The 20,239-nt window shown below is 38.6% G+C and overlaps 1 protein-coding gene across 1 annotated transcript in view; it reads right to left on the bottom strand.

The window, feature by feature from the left end:
• Positions 1-20,239, bottom strand: part of LOC102829266 (syntaxin-binding protein 6-like) — a 248,891-nt gene that overhangs the window by 73,711 nt on the left and 154,941 nt on the right. The window contains exons 2-3 of the mRNA XM_006835374.1: positions 3,875-4,005; positions 1,904-2,069 (exon numbers count right to left, since the gene is read on the bottom strand). Coding sequence (XP_006835437.1) covers positions 1,904-2,069; positions 3,875-4,005 — 297 coding nt within the window. The remainder of the gene's footprint in view (positions 1-1,903; positions 2,070-3,874; positions 4,006-20,239) is intronic.

The following is a 20,239-nucleotide window of genomic DNA, read 5'->3' as shown; positions in this document are numbered from 1 at the left end:
GTCTGTCTTTGTCTGGAAGCTCATCTGAAACCTGTCCACCATGGGTGACCCTGCTGGTTATTTAAAACACCGGTGGCATAGTCCTCAGAATCACAGCAACTCAATCCACCACAGCACGACAGACAGACGAGTGGTGGCAGTTTGGTTTTAGAAGAGAAGACTCTGTGTTTAAGTGCTAGCTGTTCAAGGTATTGACCATCCTGCCATCAATAAGGAAACTGTATCATAGGAAAATGTATCTGAACCTAGGCTAGCAGAGCAAATGCCTCCTAAAGAAGAATGCAGGAAGGTTAGGATTTCCTGCCCAACTTGCCACTTGCTGAAAACATGGCCTCTGTGGTCCTAAGTCTGGTGTGCTTCAACTTTCTGATAAGTCTGGTAAGTCTGGGTTTTCAGAGCCCAGTTCACTTAAAAACATATGTGCTGTGGAGTCGGTACAGGGTTTCCGAGGCTGTAAATCTTTATGGGAACAGAAAGCCTCATCTTTCTCCCATGGAACAGCTGGCAGTTTTGAACTGCTAACCATGAGGTTAGCAGCCCAATTCATAACCATTATGCTACCAGAGATGGAAAGCTATATCTCATATTTCCCAAATATTAAGGGGTCAGTCTTTGATACTTCTCTTTCTTTAACATCTGTGTGGAATAGTTTTCAGTTTTGTAGCAGAGGATGTGGCCACTCTGAAGAATATATGCACCACTCATCACCTCTTCTTATATGTCTAGCGCTATATAGAGAGAGTATAATAAAACACTCTGCATTAATGCTTAAGAAAGACCTCTCAAGGCTCTTATGATATAAGGAACTTTCTGTCTAAGAGTATATACTTCAGAGGAAAATGAAGAACTGGACGATGTATTCTCCATATGTTGTTGTTGTTGTTGTTAAGTGCCATTGAGTCGGTTCCAACCCATAGTGACCCTGGATAGGGTTTTTGAGGAGTGGCTGGTGAGCTTGAACCACCAACCTTGCAGTTCAAATGGCTTTGCAGTCTCTGGTGCATTAACCCACAGCACCACACCAGGACTCCGTTCTCCATATAGCATCTAGCAAATTCATGGAAAAATGGAGCTGTGTACATCAGTTATTAGGAATGAATAATGGATTCTGCCCCATGTTCTGATGAAAGATATATACAGCTCAAAAGAAAATATAATGTGTCTAACATATGATCTTTGGGGTACTGGTATGGTGTGGTAGGATAAGTACCGGACTGTTAACTGAAAGGTTGATGATTTAAACCTACCAGTCACTCCTTGGAAACCCTATACAGGGTCACTATGAGTTGTAACCAATTTGATGATACTTAATGACAACAAAAACAACAACAACAACATGTACTTCATTTGACATTTGATTAATATTTAAAGTTGAAGCACTTTCGTGTCTTTCAAGACCAAAAGAACAGATCAAGACCAATGATATAAATATTCTTCCCTAAAACCTGGAGTAATCAGCAAGGCCTTTATATTTTTAATACAGTTCCAATTCCTTGAAAAGAAATGTCACCTAAAAGACATGTGTCCCCTTCTAGAGAGTCCTCATCATGTTGCCAGTGCTGACATTGTCCTAACTCAGCTCTGTGTGCAATTCAAGGAACAAATGGCACAAGTTATCATTCAACAAAAGAGACAACATCTGTACAACTCAAAGGTTTTTCTAATAAAGAGGTAGCTTTTTTTCTCAAAATACAAAAACTCTTAACTAAGAGCTTAATTTTGCTAAGAAGACCAGCTTTAGAGTAAGAGTGAAACCATACTATGTGTCAAGATTTAGTAAATGATGAACTCTTTAGAGTTCATTTTTTTTCCTTTCTGTTTTTTAAATTATTCTGGTAAGCATCTACCTTTTTATCTAAAAGTGAGTTTAAAGATGACCACTGCCACACAAAAGGCCACTCACCTCCCATGATTTTGGATTGGCAGTTGATAAATTCTGGCTTCCTGTCCGTGAGGTACCGCTGGCAGGTATGGTGGAGGATCTGGAAGAAGGTGCATTTTTCTGAGGCTGTGCTGGCTACCCACTGATCAAAACTATTTTCAAACAACAAATCAAACTCTGCAGAATCCTGAAAGAGATAGTGAAATACCTAGTGGTTTCAATCTACAAAAATTGTTGCTTTCAGTTCAAGTCTGTTTAAAGACATATAAAGGATCACATAGTTTTCAAAGACAAAAATCATAAGGCTCATCTTGGTTATTAGCACACAGGTACATGGAGAGTATACATTTTTCTGCTTATCAAGCAAACTCCATATCTTATAGTACTTACAGGTATCCATTACAATTAGCATTATAGATGCTATAGCCTCATATTATTACATTATAGATATAATTAGCATTATAGATGCTATAGCCTCATAGGTTGTTATTGAGAAGTGCCGTCGAGTTGGTACCAACTCATAGTAACCCTATGCACAAAAGAACAAAACACTGCCTGGTCCTTGGCCTACTTCACAATGGTTGGTATACTAGAGGCCATTGCCTGCCACTTTGCCAATCCACTTCCTTAGGGGTCTTCCTCTTTTTTTTTCTGACCCTCCATTTACCAAACATGATAACCTTCTCCAGAGACTGGTCCCTCCTGACAACATGTCAAAGTATGAGAGACAAAGTCTAGCCATCCTGGCTTCCAAGGAATGTTGTTGTGTTTGTTGCTAAATGCCGTCGAGTCGGTTCTAACCCATAGCGACCCTGTACAGGGTTTCCAAGGGTGTAAATCCTTACAGGAGTAGAAAGCCTCATCATTCTCCCGCGGAGCAGCTGGTAGTTTCGAACCACTGTCCTTAAGGTTCGCAGCCCGATTCGTAACCACTACGCTACCAGAGCTCCTAACTAAATATAAAGACTTGCATCAGAATTCAGGCCATGTAGTGCTAGAATGAGGAGTCCTGGTGTGGCGCTGTGGGTTAATGTGCCAGACTGCAAAGTTGTTTGAACTGCAAGGTCGGCAGTTCAAGCTCACCAGCTGCTCCTCGGAAATCCTATATAGGGTCACTATTGGTCGGAACCAACTCAATGGCACTTAACAACAACAACAACAACATTGCTATAATGATAGATTTTATAATCCAACTAAACATAGAGATTTGTATTGGATTCAGACCATGTGTTACTGCCTTCAGAATTGCAAAAGGACTTCTGGTATAGTTCTGTGGATCAGTACCAGACTGCAAACCACAAGGTCAGCAGCTCAAACCCACCAGCTGCTCCTCAGATACTCAATACAGCGTCGCTATGAGTCAGAACTGACTCAATGGTACAACAACAATTGGAAGAAGAAAGTATTCTTCCAGGTTCTGATTACTGAACTATATTAATTTTGCCCCTAAACTTTGGCAGAAAAAACATCTCCAGTAAAATGTAGAATATAGTTGCAATTATTATTGTTCATTATTAACATTATGGATGTGAGAGTGTGTAAGCAAATGGGGGTATAATTTGAATACATAAGCTACCATAAAATGTGTGCTAAATGCAATGGATTCCTACTGCATAATTTTTATAAAGTTGCCATTCATTTACTTCATTTTCTTTTGGAGTAAACTTTACCACTAGTGTATTAGGAGATAGATGAAACCTTAATGAATATTGATAACCATGGATATTATCATCTGAACTTTTTTCTTTTGCACTATGAATGCTGATGAACATATTACTGGAGGCAGTATTTCTTCATTATAAATGGTTTTATGTTCCTCCATCAAACAAGATGAAAAGATTTATAAGGAATTGTAAGTCTTAGTCATATAACTGAGATTGAGCAGTAGTCTTGGTAAAAATGATAAAAACTACCACCACTGCCACCAAGGTCAATTAGAAAGAGTCATCTTCAGAGAGAATTCCTTTGCTCAGCATTGAACAAGTCACTCACCCGATTAGGATCGATACCATTAACCTGGCGAAGCTGCTCAAGCATCCACTGTGATCTCCGAACAAAAGACGTGGAGCCTTCAAACTGTTTGACCTTCGTGATGGATGCTTGTGTAGGTTTCTTGTTTGTCACTGCCAAAAAAAAAAAAAGGTCCCCTAGATTATTAGGGCTGCAGGTCAGTTTGTTTCCCCGTTTACTGTTTTTTCTATCTGGCACTTAGTGTGCATGTGTGTGTGTGGGAGAGAGAGACATAGGAGAAGGGAGAGAGGACAAAGAGAAAGAATATAAAGGAATATGAATGTGTGATTGTTTGATGAGGGTGAGTTCAAAACAAATAGGAGTTATAATCCCTGCTCTCAAGCAGTTTACACTTGTGACGGCTGTTTCATTTATGTCTTTGTCCTTTCACATGAAAACAACCTTATTAAATACTACCAAATACCTTGAATGGGCCCTGGTACGGCACTGTAGGATAAACACTGGACTGCTAATCACAAGGTTGGCAGTTCAAACCCACCAGTCACTCTAGGAAACCCAGTAGAGGATCGTTATGCATTGGAACTGACTGGACAGCACACAGCAACATTAACACTTTGAACAGAGGCTTGTTGTTGTTTCAACTCATAGCAATCCTTTATGGGGTTTCCAAGGAGCGGCTGGTGAGTTTGAACTGCCGATCTTGTGGTTTAAACCGACTTTGTGGTTATCCTGCTGCGCCACTGGGAAGGGCAGAATTTTAAAGGGAATGAGAGTCATTGGCTCCCATGGGAAATTACAAAGTTGGCCATGTAAACCCAACAGCCCCTACTTGGAAACCTTATACAGGGTCACTGTGAGTCAGAACCAATTCAATGACACTTAAAACATCAGTTTCTAATTTATAGTCCAATGTAAATATTTCAGGCTTTAGTGATAAAATAAGGACTAAACTCATGCAACACAAAATCAAAAACAGAAAACTTTTACTATTTCTCCTTAATATGTCATCTGGTTTGTATCTGAAGACTCCTGGTGTGGTGCTATAGGATCAGCACTTAACTGCGAACCCCAAGGTTGGCAGTTCAAAACCACTAGCTGCTCTTCAGAAACCCTATACAGGGTTGCTATCAGTCGAAATCAACTCGAAGGCACTTAACAAGTTTGCATCTAGTTTGTACGTGATTATGAATGAACTTGATATTCTATTATATCCCAACACAAGAGTTCCCAAGTCCCAATTTCTGTAAGGGCAGGAAGATTCCTGCTCCCAGCCTTGGTCAAGTTCTTCCCATACCTGCTTTCATGCTGAGGATGCAGTACCTCTTGGACTTTACACTAATGTGAGATATTAGGCACCAGGAAAGAGTTATCCTGAATATTTCTGTTTTCTTACTTCTCTAGCCTCGAGGTAGGAGATATAATTCAGTATCTTAAAAGAGTTTTTCTTAGAAGTTCCTCATGAGTCCTAACTGTATGAATTACTAATATTTAACAGAAATGGTGTTACTATCATTTCAACTACCATCTTTACCAAGTAGGTAAAGTTAAAAGCACTATTAGTTGTGACAACTGCAGCCTCAAGCACTGACTTTCTGAAGATGGTGCATCAGTGACATAAGCATATACAGGTGTCAGTAACACATTGACACATTGAAGTAACTCTGCTCAACAGATGACAAAAGAGTTCTTGAGGAATGAAGGATTTCAAGCACCTACTTCCATCATGGTTGGTGGTAATAAGACTCTTGAATGCATAGCGTAGCATACTGAAGTTTCAATGTTTGGGATCACTAAAGCAGGAAAGCAGGGACCAGAGAAAAGAACCAAAGGTAAGGCGTTATGTCATTACAACTAGTGAGAATCCACCAGTTCCAGAACTGAAAACAGTTTGCATAGCCTCCAGAAACTCTTCTCCCTTTGCTACTACAGTCAGAATATAGCAAATATATATGTTTTTAAACTTCAAATAACACTTTGCTTTATTACTCTTTATTTCAGTTTTATTTGGAGAAAAGCTTCTGAAAGTTTCACACCAATTACATTTATTTTTATGGTTAAAACCTTAGCATTCTCTTAACACCTAGGATGAGAGAAAAAATTAATGATCTTCTATTTACAAATGATTTCTCTGGTCTATATCTCCATGTGTAAAACTGTTAATTAGGAATATCTATTCTCCTAAGTTCAGGACATCTTATCAGTCTTCCCAGGGCTTTGTCCATCAAGCTAGCTATTTTTTGTGTGTCTCCTACGAAACAAAAGAAGGATCAGATAGGTTTCTCTCATAGATGCATCCTGCTCTTGGGTTTTAATGTTAAAGGAAACAACATACCTGGAACATATGCAGGTCCTAAAATGTGCTTAACAGATTAAAGAATGCTTTTCAATAACAGGAAAGCATGAGTTCCTGTATTAGACACACACCCCTAAACACACAAAGAGGATTTCCTCCTTTGTTTATGTAAATCATATGGCATTTAGGCATCCTGGGAAACACGAAAGTTTTTCTTTTAACTTTATTTAAAGCTGTTGTGATTGCCTGTTTTTACTGCTGGTCCATTTGTTTCCATGTAACTTATAGCATTATGTAACTTCAAAAATAATCTAGGACCACTGTATATTATTGATATGTTTAGAATTGATGGTTAGGAAGGGAAGTTCATTGGAAGTTCTTCATTGATATGAGAAGGGCAGGTACCCCACCTACATGACGGATGTCTCCACAGATTTCTGCAATAGCAATCACACTGAAGACCTATCATTTTTAATGGAGGTGGTTACCACTCCTATCCATTGCTGCCTTTTCTCTCTTACCAGTTTATCCCTTGCACAGTTCTCAGAGTCTGGCTAGCTTTACTAGGCACTGAGCCCAGTTTGGTTTAATTTTTGTTTATTGTTATTATCTCTAACATCCTAGTTTCTATTTTGAAACAGGTGCCTTAAAATTATATTATTAAATACTTAAATAAAGACCATTCCATTCTCAAATCAAAACACTTGCATAAAGCGCACCATTGCCAGGGTTTTTGATTTCCATGCTTGAAGGAGTCAAATGTAATTCCTTCCTTGTTTTGGTGTTCTTAAAGTCCAGAAATGCTCCCCCCTCCAAAAAAAAAAAATTCAATAAATTGAACTCCAGATGTCTAGTGAAAAACAGTGATTTACTTCCTCCTTCAGAAGGAAAGCTCATTGATAGCATTTCCTTGTGAGATACACTCAAATTACTTGGATCTCTTATTAGATATAGTTCTATGTGTACAACTATCCCTGCACTGTAGACTCTCATCTTTCTCCTGTGGAACTATTGGTGGCTTACAACCGTTAGCCTCCCAGTTAATAACAGTCAAGCTCTCAACCACTGTACCACCAAGGATTCTATGTTGTTGTTAAGTGCTACTGAATTGGTTCCTATGAACAACCATGTATAGGGTTTCCAAAGAGCAGCTGATGATTTGAAACCCTGAAATTGTAGTTAACAGTCCAGTGTTTATCCTACAATGCCACACCAGGATTCCAAGGATTCTATAGACTTCCATATTTGTTACTTTAAATACTTTTTTAAATCAGATAACCAGGACATGTCTGTTGTGCCCTCAACATTCATGAAGAAAAGACAGCATTAAAAGAGGTGGGGTGGGGATAACACTCACAGGTAAAATTGCAAATCACTTAGAATCAGCCTAGTGTCCTGGTTCTACATTCTGGCTCTGTGTTTATCAGAATCCCCTAGGATCTTTTGTTACATACTGCTTAATGCGCTAGACTGCAAAGCCATTTAAACTGCAAGGTCGGCAGTTCAGGCTCACCAGTCACTCCTCAGAAACCCTATATAGAGTCACTATGGTTCAGAACTGACTCAATGGCACTTAACAACAACAACAACTCAATTTGAGTCCTGGTGTGGTGCTGTGGGTTAATGTGCTAGATGGAAAAGTTGGTTTGCACTGCAAGGTCAGCAGTTCAAGTCTACCAGCTTCTCTTTAGAAAATCTATATAGGGTCGCTATGGATCAGAACCAACTCAACGGAACTTAACAACAACAACTCAAATTGAAACCTCTAGTGGTATGACTGGAATTCATATCCCTGGATCTCCCCCAGGTGATTCTGTGGCACAGTGATTGCAGAGAACCAATGAATATATGTATTTACCTATTCAGTAGATATTTATGGAATGGTCATTAGATGGAAGGCAAAGAGATAGGCTTGGGTGCTGAATCACAAACTTGGCAGGATATGTGAAACAGTATTGAAACATAATAGGATAAATTACATATGAATCATACCAGGTGGTATGGGGGTTGGGGACTTTACAGACCAAGGCTGAGCTGGAGAAAGTCAGGGAGACTTCCTTAAGAAGCCTCATCCTAGGCAATATACCATTATATCTAGCCTTGTTGATGGTGTTGTTGCATCAGTTCCAATTCATAGCAACCCTACAACAGAATGGGTCACTATCCAGTTCTGCGCCATCTTCACAAACACTGATCTGTTGTTTGTGACCGTTGTAGCAGCCACTGTGTCAGTCCATTCAGTTGATGGTCTGCCTTTTATTTGCTGACTCTCTACCAAGTATGATATCCTTCTCCTGGAACAGGAGAAAACATCTAGCCTGGACTTCCACAATGTCCCCTAAATTGGCTTATGTGATTGGTTTGCCCCTTCAAACCTATTTTTCAACACAGAAGACAGAATCATTTTTTTTAATAAGTTCTCAATGGCCAACCCAATCATTGTTAATAAAACCCAGGGCCCGAACCATGGCCTGCAAAGCCCTAGGTGAGCTGGCCCCTTGAGTACGTCTCCTATCTCATCTCTTCTGTTTACCAAGCTCTAGCCACCATTTGCTCCTGAGAAACAGTAGCTCATTCTATCTCAGGCATTTCGCTCATTGTGTTTCCTTACAGGGACACTCCTCCCTCTCAACTTAAATGTCTTCTCCAGAGAAAAGACTCTTGTGATCACTTTATCCTAGTAGGTTCTCCCACCACATTACATTTTTCATGATTACTTTATCCTAGTAGGTTCTCTCACCACATTATATTTTTCACTGCATCCTGCTTATTTTGAAACAGATTCATCATAGACCTGAATAAAACGTTCCATGTTGGCTTCTCTGAGACATTGGTGAAACAGCATGCTATCATGCTTCTCTAAAACATGTACAATGTCAGTAAAGCCCTACATAGATCTTCTAAGTGATTCCTACCAGTTTGTGACATACTGACAATTACTGTGTGGTGCTGTGGTTAATACGTCAGACTGCAAACCCGTTTGAACTGCAAGATCAGCGGTTCAAGCTCACAAGTCACTCCTCGGAAACCCTATACAGGGTCGCTATGGGTTGGAATTGACTCAACGGCACTTAACAACAATAACAACTATCATTGGGTCAATTTGAACTCATAGTGACCCTGGGTTTCCAGTCCTGCAAATCTTCTAGAAGCAGAAAGTCTCATCTTTCAACCTTGAAACACCTGATGAGTTTGTCCTGCTAACCTTGTGATTAGCAGTCCAATGCCACCAGGGGTCTTTAGTTTGTGACATTGTTGTTGTTATTAAGTGCCTTTGAGTCGGTGAGGCTCTAAATTGGCATAATGACAAATTACATTTGTATAGCATTTTAAACTATTAAAAATCTATTTTATACAGCTTCTGGTTTTCTCTCTTGAACTTTGCAATATCTCTATGACATATAGACAAGATCATTGCTGTTTTACGCTGTTGTATTTATAGGCAAAGAAACTGAGGTACAGAAACAGCTGACTTATCAAAGTTACACTGTTAATAGAAAAACTGCAGTTTAAACAAAGAGCCATGACCTTAGTTAGAGTCTGAGTTCAGTGTTCTTTCCAGCTTATGTTTTGGTAGCAATGTCAAAGGCCACATTATATTGGGTGTGGGATGCTCATTAAATGACTGTTGTTACATTGTCGTTGTGTTGGTCCTGACTAATAGCGATATTGTATAGAGTTTCTGAAAGCAGCTGGTCAGTTTTAAATGCCGACCTTGTGGTTACTACTCCAGTGTTTATCCTACAGCTCCCACAATGATTAATGGGATAATTTTGTTTTAATAATGATCCTACTTTGGTGTTTTTTTTAAAAAAATAATATCCTACACTGCTATCTCCTTAATATTTTCCTTTAAATAGACTTATTTAAGTAATTAAAAACAAAATATTAAAACCATAAATAGACAAGCATCTCTATTTGCCTTAAGAAGAAAATAATGTCGAAGTAATACAATGAAAACATATAAGCTTGCTTCAAATGACAGTTTGAGGAGCTCCACAAGTAAGCTAATGTGGTGATGAGCAAGTATACACAGGTGTTGTTGTTGTTGTTAAGTGCCGTCCAGTCAGTCCTGACTCTTAATGACCCTGTATAGGGCTTCCGAGGAGCAGCTGGTGAGCTTGAATCACCAACCTTGCAGTCCAGTGTATTAACCCACAGTGTCACACGAGGACTCCATAAACAGGTGTAGACTTTGAAAACATAGATGCTTTCCTGCTGTTGTTGTTGTTGTTAAATGACATCAAGTTGGTTCCAAGTCATAGTGACCCTGTATAAGAGTGGCTGGTGGGTTTGAACCATCAACCTTACAGTTAGCAATTCAGTACTTACCTATAGGGCCACACCAGGAGTCCAGATGCTCCCCTAGATATAATCAAAAGCTTCCAAAGGCTGCTAAGTTTTCTAGGGTCATTGTGTTACACAGCCTAAGGCTTCTGTCTCACTCATCCTATTCCAGATAGGTGCTGCTTGCTCTACTGGCATTGAAAGGAGGCAGAAGCACAAGAACAACCTGCCCGATGTGGCTTTCAGGGCTGCACACTTCCTTCTGAACCATAATGTAGCCATAATATAACATCTCAACTGTAATTAAGAAGCAGTGACATGAACTATAATGTCTTGAAGATAGGTACCATCATTACTCAAGTGGTAGAATATCTCGATAGCATGATCTAGAGAGGTTTTATTAAAAATAGCCCTTTCATGAAACATTTTACAAAAAATCTGATTCTTGGATATACTCAAAAGTGGACTCCAGTGATCTTGATTTTGTCTAAATAGAACATTTTATTTATTTACAAAATAGCCACCCAATGACAAAGCACTGCTTTAAGCAGATCAAACGTGGTCTTGTAGCAAGTCAAGAATGTGGTACTGGTGGAAAGTCAGAAATGCAATATTTGTAAAACAGGAGACTAGCTCACACCCTCCTAGGGATTAAGAGGCTGATCCTCCATTTCAAGGATCAGTGGTGGAAGCAACTCTTTTTTCTTTTTTAATACACTCTTTTTCCTACCATCTCATGTGTGGCGATGTAGGATAAGCACTGGACTGCAAGGTTGGTAGTTCAAACTTACCAGCCACTACTTGGAAACCCTATACTGAGTAATTGTGAGTCAGACCTGACTCAAAGGTACTTATCAGAAACAGCAACAACATTGTTCACAACATCATTTCTCAACTACTCCAATGAAGAAAATAAGTTTTTCCTAAAATAGAAAAGATCTAGTCTCAGTCTTAAAATAATACTTGAAAAGAAATAAATAATCACCATATAAACAAACTACTGGCCACTTTCATATTATATTTCATAGTACTTTGTGTGTTTTACTAGCATTTGCACACATATTTACTTTACATATTAAACTTAGATTGAAGCAGCTCACAATTTCTGTGGCCATTTCTCTCTCTCTATAAAAGGCAAAATGCTGAAGAACAAACCATACCTATATTATGGTTTGATGTGAGGCTGTTGTTCTTGTTGTATGCCATTATGTCATTTCTGACCCATAACTGTATAGGGTTTCTGAGAATGACTGGTGGATTTGAACTTCTGACCTTGTAGTTAGCAGTCCAGTGCTTTTCCTACAGCGTCACACCAGGGTTCAATGTTGAGGCCAGGCAGCTAAAATGGATGGCTAACTACAAGGTCAGCAGTTCAAACCCATCAGCCGCTCCTTAGAAACCCTATACAAGTTCACTATTAGTCAGAATTGACTCTATTAACAATAACATGTAACCCAAGATACCTTAAAATTTCATCACATATAGTCCTAGTGTTTAAAAAAACAACAACAAAAAACAAAAACTCATCTAATCATCCCAGCGTTCTACTCAGCTGGGTTCAATAATGCATTGCAATGTCTACACAACTCAGGTATCATACTTACAGTTGTGGGGTTTATTAGGGAAGTTAACAAGTTATAATTTAGGGTCAGAAATGCTCAAAACATAAATCTTCCAGTCAGGACAACCTCTCATTAAGCCATGCCTGCAGGCAGGACCTTCTCTGGTTTTTAGCTTCTCAGCCATAGGCTCCATGGCCTCTGACCTGCTATAGCAATGTTACAAAACTCTGTTAGGACTTCTGATAAATGCCCAAAGGGCACTTCACTCTGCTGTAAGCCTCAGCCCAAAGACACTCAGTTCTAGCTCTGTGGGTCAGCAAGCCTAGCTCCACCAATTAAGTGCCTAGAGGCACCCACCCCACAAGTGAGTGTACTGTTTGAAAACTGAGAAGCCTACTGCTCTGCCTGGTGCTTTGGTTCTGCAGCTGATGCTTCTCTGTCCCTCTTTTGGTGTTAATGCATTCTATTCTTGGGTTCAGGAGGTTCAATGCATAGGGATCTTGAGGTCTGATTGACATGCTCCCCTCCTTACTCTTCTTTGATGGTAGTGAGTTTCACCACCTGCCTCTGAGATCTCTCATTCTATACCCAGCAGGGTGTCAAAACTGACCAATAACAATGATCACTGTTAACACTCACTCACAACTGAATCATATAATCATGAGCATCTTTTCCCACCTTCTCATGGTGGAAGTTTACAAAAACTGTGGCGAAAAGAGACATTAAATAATTCGTTGCACTGTACATTTCTTGCAGTTAAATGAAGAGCATTTTGTGGCATGCCTCAGCTCTTTGCTCTGCTGGAGTCTAGACATATTCACTTCAGCAACATTGTTGATGAGAAATATACAGTTTGGAGCAAGAAAAAGTGGCATTAAACATAGATCTTATCAGGGCTGTTCATTTTGCTGTGTTAGTGGTGACTGACAAGAAGGAACTAAAACTGAAATGTGGTAGGTAGTAAAGGCATGATTGAGCATATTTCCTGGGGGTAATGCAGTGAGGAAATAGGCTAACAGCCAAAGGAAGAAGTGCTCCTTTAGTGTGGCACTGTGGGCTAAAGTGCTGGACTGTCAAGTCAGATTGAACCACTAGGTTCAAGTTCACCAGCTGCTCCTCAGAAACCCTGTACAGGGCCCCTACGAGTCTGCACGAACTCAGTGGCACTTAACAACAAACCTCTAACACATGCTAATTCTAGATTAATTTCACAGTATACATGAAAAATAAATATCAGGTCCCAGGTTACATCAGCAATTTTATCTGAATACATTTTATCTGGTAGACTGAATGTTCATAAAACTTAGAAGCAAAAAGATCTAGATTGTTACCTCAAATACTTCAGAAGAGAGAATATCATCACTGCTACTCTTAATGGTAAATGATGCATAGTGTTGTCTCTATCCAAGGACAATCTTTCATTTCTCACACAATTTATCAAAGTGTCTTATAATTCAGGGGCAGAGTAAATGTTTAGATGACCTAAGCTATATATGTAACTCAGAGTTCCCAAACCAGAACAATTCATGAAATGCTTAAGTTTGTCTTTGGGACTCTAACCTCATCCTTCAATCAGCTTCTCCACATCTAAGTTAGTGGTTTCTCTCTGATTACATTCCTGATGAGATCCTGTTGTTGTAGTTGTTGTTGTTAGGTGTCATCAAGTTGGTTCCAACTCACAGCAGCCCTAGGCACAACAGAATGAAACACTGCCTGGGCCTTCACCATCCTCACAATCATTGTTATGCTTGAGCCAAATGCTGCTGCCACTATGCCAATCTATCTGGGTGGACTTCTTCCTCTTTTGCTCTGACCCTCCACCTTACCAAGCATGATGTCATTTTCTAGGGACTGGTCTCTCCTTATAATATGTCTGAGGTATGAGAGATGAAATCTTGCCAACCTGGATTCTAAGGAGCACTCTGACTGTACTTCTTCCAAGACACATTTGTTTGTTCTTGTGAAAGCCCATGGTACTTTTCATATTCTTCTCCAACAGCATAACTCAAATGCATCAATTCATCTATGACCTTCCTTATTCATTGTCCAACTTTCACATGCATATGAGGCTACTGAAAATGACATGACTTGGTTCAGGTGCACCGTAGTATTCAAACTGTCATCTTTGTTCTTGAACACTTTAAAGAGGTCTTATGCTGTAGATTTGCCTAATGCAATACATTGTTTTATTTCTTGACAGCTGCTTCCTTGAGAATTGAGAAAGGATCCAAGCAAATTGAAGTCTTTGATAACTTCCATCTTTTCTCCATTTACTATGATGTTATTTATTGGTCCACTGGTGAGGATTTTTGTTTTCTTTACATTGAGGTGCAACCTATACTGAAGGGTATAGTCTTTGTTCTTCATCAATAAGTATTTTAAATCCTTTTTGATTTCAGGAAGCAAGATTATAGCATATGCATATCACAGGTTGTTAATGAGTCTTCTACTAATCCTGATGCCACATTCTTTTTCATATAATCCAGTTTCTTGGATTATTTGCTTAGCATACAAACTGAATAATTATAATGAAAGAATACACCACTGCCACACTTCTTTCCTGATTTTAAATCATTCAGTGTTCCACTGTTCTATTTGAATAGACCTCTTGGTCTATGTACAGGTTACTTATAAGTACAACTAAGTGTTCTGGAATACCCATTTTTCACAATGTTGTCCATAGCTTGTTATGATCAGCATAGTTGAAACATTTGTATAGTCAATAAAGTATAGGAGAAAACATGTTTCTGGTATTCTGTACTTCCAGCCATGACATCAGCAAGGATATCCTTGTTCCATGTCCTTATCTAACTCCGGCTTGAACCTCTGGCAGTTCCCTGTCAATCTACTGTTGCAGCTGTTTTAGAATTATCGTGAGCAAAACTTTACTTGCATATAATATGAATGATATTATCTGATTATTTCCTCATTCTGTTGGGTCACTTCTCTTTGGAATGGATGCAAATATGGATCACGTCCAATCACGTGGCACAGATAGCTGTCTTCCAAATTTCTTGGCATAGATGAAGGAGTGCCCTCAGCACTTCATCAGTTTGTAGAAAGACTTCGATTTGTATCCCATCAATTCCTGGCACCTTACTCTTTGTCAATGCCTACAGAGCACTCTGGACTTCTTCCTTCAGTACCATTGGCTCTTTATCATATTCTACCTCTTGAAATGGTTAAACATTGACCACTTCTTCTTGGTACAGTACTCTGTGTATTCCTTCCATCTCTCATGATGCTTTATGCATAATTCAATATGTTGCCCATGGAATCAATATATTAAGCCAAGACTTAAATTTATTCTTCAGATCTTTCAGCTTGAGAAAGGCTGAGCATGTTTTTCACTTTTTGGTTTTCTAACTTCAGGTCTTTGCACGTTTCATTATAATACTTTGTCTTCTCAAGCAGTGCTTTGAAGTTTGCTGTTCAGCTCTTTTACCTCTATATTTCTTCCATTTGCTTCAGCATCTCTACACTAGAGAGCAAGTTTCAGAGTCTCTTCTGACATTCACTTTGGGCTTTTTCTCCTTTCTTGCCCCCTTTTTTTTTTTTTTGGACCTTTTGCTTTCTTCCTGTATGATGCTCTTAATGTCATCCCACAAGTTACTCTTCTGTTCTTTAGTAATTAGTGTCTAATGCATTGAATCTGTCCTTTAGATGGTCCCTGGATTCAGGTGAGATATGTTCAAGGTCATATTTCATCTCTCATGGGCTTGTTTCACTTTCCTTCAGCTTCAGCCTGAGCTTGCATATAGCAATTAATATTCTGGTCCACAGTCTGCCATGGCTTTGTTTGGCTGACGATACTGAGTTTTCTCATAGTCTCTTTTCACAAATGCAGTCAATTTTATTTCTGTGTATTTCATCTCATGAAGTCCATGTATATAGTCATCTTTTATTTTGTTTAAAATAGGTATATGCAATAAAGACATCATTGGGCTTGCAAAATTATATAATGCTATCTCCAGCATCATTTCTATCACCAAGGCCATGTTTTCCAACTACTGATCCTTCCTCTTTGTTTCCAACCTTTGCATTTTAATCACCAGTAGTTATCAATACATCTTGATTACATGTTTGATCTATTTCAGGCTGAAGAAGTTGGTAGAATTCTTCAATTTCATCATTAGTGGTTTTAGAAGTTGGTGTGTACATTTTTAAAATAGTTGTATTAACTGATTTTCCTTGTAGGCATATTGATACTATCCTTTCACAGACAGCTTTATGATGAATGTGGTGCCATTCTTCTTCAGTTTGACCCTTATGGGAACCAAATGGGCTTTACAGGGTAAATGTGAATTTACATGTGTAAGGAAAAAGTTTTTTATCCAAAGGAAAATCACAACAACAAAAATGGTAAGGTTGTATTTCAGTCATGACTACTAGGCCAATGGTGAAGAATGAAGAACTCGTAAACAGTCCCTCCTTTAGTTCATGCTAAACAGAGAGATGGGGTACAATCAGTACACTGGCCTCTGAGACTTGTTTATTAAAGACAACTTTCCTCTGTCTTCTGAAGTGCTTATCTGAAAGAAAAATATTTTCCATACAAAATGTTCCTCAATAAGATTCCTTTTGAAGAAAGTTTCTGGGCCTCCAATCTATACCAAATCCTCATCCAAAGTGGAAAGGAGGAGAAGGATCAAAAGGAGGAGGCAAAGATGGAAAGTCTAGGAACTTACTCAAAGGGATACTGAAGAGGATCTCTTTGTATGGAACATGGAAGACTTCTTTCTTTGTAAACAAGGTTGAACATGCTTTTTTAGTACAAGGAGAAGAAAATCCATCTTGTATCAAGTATTATATAGGATAGTTACTTTTATTACGAAGTTATAGCACTCATGTCCAAAGTAGATAACAACTATACATTAATACTACAAGAAATCCGCTATACTAACTTTGTAGGAAATACTTCATTTCTCCTAATTACTAACATGAAGGTCCATTACTTTTGGACTGTATAACTTCAATGTCACACATCAACATGAAATCTAGTTGGTACTTTTAAAATGCAGTAACTTCTAAGTTTACATTTCTTTTCCCTGTTCATAATTCTACCTTGTTTCATTGCCAAAAAAAAATGTAGATTTTTATTTTGAAAGCACAATCTACTTTTCAAGTCAAGGACAAAATGAGGCACACCACAAGTCGTCTTAGACTGTTAAACCTTATGCCTAAAATCAGAAAGTTTAGCTCCGGAAAGCTTGAGTTGTCTACTGTAAGACCAGAAGTTCTTATTGCATGATAGCACCATAACGTCCTCTTTATAAACTGATACCCAGTACCTAGTATCAAAAGGAGCTCTGGTAGCGTAGTGGTTACAAATCGGGCTGCGAACCTCAGGGTCAGCAGTTCGAAACTACCAGCTGTTCTGTGGGAGAAAGATAAGGCTTTCTGCTCCCATAAAGATTTACAGCCTCAGAAACCCTGTGCAGGGTCACTATGAGTCATAAGCTACTCCACAGCACATAACAACAACAACAATAACACCTAGTATTAAAAGTTATTCATGTATAAATGAATTATTAGATAAATGGAGGGCTCCTCAACAAAAGAAATAAGTCAAGTGAAAATTTTAAGAGATTTACTGTCTTATTAAGGAGCTCTGGTAGCGTAGTGGTTACGAATCGGGCTGCGAACCTTAAGGTCAGCGGTTCGAAACTACCAGCCACTCCGCGGGAGAAAGATGAGGCTTTCTACTCCCGTAAAGATTTACACCCTCGGAAACCCTGTACAGGGTCGCTATGGGTCAGAACCGACTCGACGGCACTCAACAACAACAACAACATCAGAAGGCTAAAATGACAGAAATTCTGGGGTTAAAGCATCTTTAAGCAATGTCTTTCCCTGCAATTCTTACCCTAACAGTATCTTAATTAAGCAATTCTGATTGTTTAAGAATCCCTGGAAACAAATTTCAGGTTTGAGATTTAGCAGTCCAAGGTTTTTCATTGGGCCCATTTTAAAACACACACATACACACACACTTTCTTACGCTTTTCTCCATAGACATGCACAGAAAATTAATCTGTATGCATTTTGGATAAAGGATAAACATACAATTAACTATAAAGCCTGGCTAATTTCCTGTAATTTCATGTTTTATATGGAAAAGGTATCACATATCTAATTCATGTTAGTGTTGTAAATTAACAAGTAGGCCCAAGCCAAGAAAAGAAATGCCCAGAGTTGTTAAGAACTGTAATAGTTTCTAAAGGGGATTAAATCTAATACCAAATACTGTAATATATAATAAAGATAACAAAAGGGGTTAAATATGTTCATAAAATCTTACTCTGTTCTTACTTCCTCAATTCTGGAAACAGATGTAAACATCATTTTGATCTATTCTTAGGAGGGATTCACAAACAAAGGATTTGAAAACAAAGGCTTCAAAGAAGCAGCTACCTGACTCAAGAATAAATTAAATTACTTCAGTAAGAAGCTCAAAGGCTAGGAATAAAAACTTCAAGAAGAGATTCCTAATGCTATGCTTTCCTTTAATGTTACCCTTTATATACTGAAAACTATAGGCCAAGCAGTAACTCTCTTTAGGAAAATGTCATAGCTGGTAGAAATTCCCCTATAAGAGCGTCTAAAAAAGCATTCTTAGAGCTTAAACAGCCTAAGAATGAGAAGAGGTTAAATCACTCCTCTAGTTCCTATTTCCTTACCACTCAGGATCCCTAAATATGGGCACTCACCCACCATTCTGTGAAGGCAGTGCCTGGAACCATGCTTGGTGATACTACACTGAGCACACTTTTAAAAAATGTGCATATAGAAGGAGTTATGTGGATATGGATTTCAAGGTGAGAAGAGTACCCCTAAAAAATGATACTAAAACTTGAAGGAGGGAGAGAAATAGGAAAATTTTCTAATGGACAAGGTATTAAACAAAAAAGATGACTAGGTTTTAAAAAATCAAAGTTGCTATTAGCCAATATACACTGTCAAGTGTAATTACAATTATCAATCAAGAAAAGGCACATTTATTTGCTGTTTCTGCTTTCTTCCTTCTTTGACACCACCACCACACTGTGGGATAAGGCACTGGACTGTGAGTTGGAGGTTCAAATATACCAATCACTTCCCGGAAATCCTATGCAGGGTCATTGTTAATCAGAATATGCTAGATGACACTTAACAACAACAACAAGGACACCATTTACTCAATACTGTTAAAAATACATTTTAAATGAGGATATAAATTTCTGAAGATCTACAAAAGCGTGAGTGTTGTCACTAAGAACCCATCACCTTCACTCTTACTGTATTAAATTTGGGAAGAAAATCTGGAAACATAATCTGGGGGAAACAAATGTCAATACATCAGTAAAAATTATTTATAACTAAAATAAGCTGAATTTATTTTGGCATTTTCTAGGCAATATCTTAATCAGTAAGGACATTACATTCACTTCACTTTCAGCAAGCAAGGTATTGTCATCTGCATATCACGAGGCTGTTAACTTCTTCCATTCTTGATGCTGTGCTCCTCTTCATACAGCTCAGTTTCTGGGATTATTTACTCAGCTTGTTGTTATGTGCCACGGAGTCAGTCTGACTCATAGTGAACATAATCTATAACAGAATGAAATACTGGCTGGTCCTGCAGCAGCGTCACAAATTGTTATGCTTGAAGGCATTGTTGCTGTCTCCGTGTGTCAGTCCATCTCACTGAGAGCCTTCCTCTTTTTCACTAACCTTCCACTTTACATGCCAAAGAGAGGTGACCCAACGGAATGCAGAAATCATCAGACAATCTCTTTGATATCTCAAGCAAGTAAAGTTTTGCTAAAGGTAATACAGAAATGGCTACAATCATACATTGACGGAGAACTTCCAAAGGTTGAAGCTGGATTCAGAAGAGGCCATGGAATGAGAGATATCATTGCTGATGTCCGGTGGATCTTCGCTGAAAGCAGAGAATATCAGAAAGATGTTTATCCATGCTTTATTGACTATGCAAAGGCTTTCGATTGTGTGGATCATAACAAGCTATGGACAACATCGAGAAATATGAGTATTCCAGAACACTTAATTGTACTTCTTAGAAATCTGTACCTGGACCAAGAAGCAGTTGTTCAAACAGAGCATGGGAACACTGAATGTTTTAAAATTGGGAAAGGTGTGTGACAAGGTTGTGTCTTTCACCATACTTATTCAACCTGTATGCTGAGCAAATAATACGAGAGGCTGGGCTCTATGAAGAAAAACGTGGCATCAGGATTGGAG

This window comes from Chrysochloris asiatica, unplaced genomic scaffold (assembly GCF_000296735.1).
Source record: "Chrysochloris asiatica unplaced genomic scaffold, ChrAsi1.0 scaffold00017, whole genome shotgun sequence".
NCBI lineage: Eukaryota > Metazoa > Chordata > Mammalia > Afrosoricida > Chrysochloridae > Chrysochloris > Chrysochloris asiatica.
This window is presented reverse-complemented; position numbering and strand designations above follow the sequence as displayed.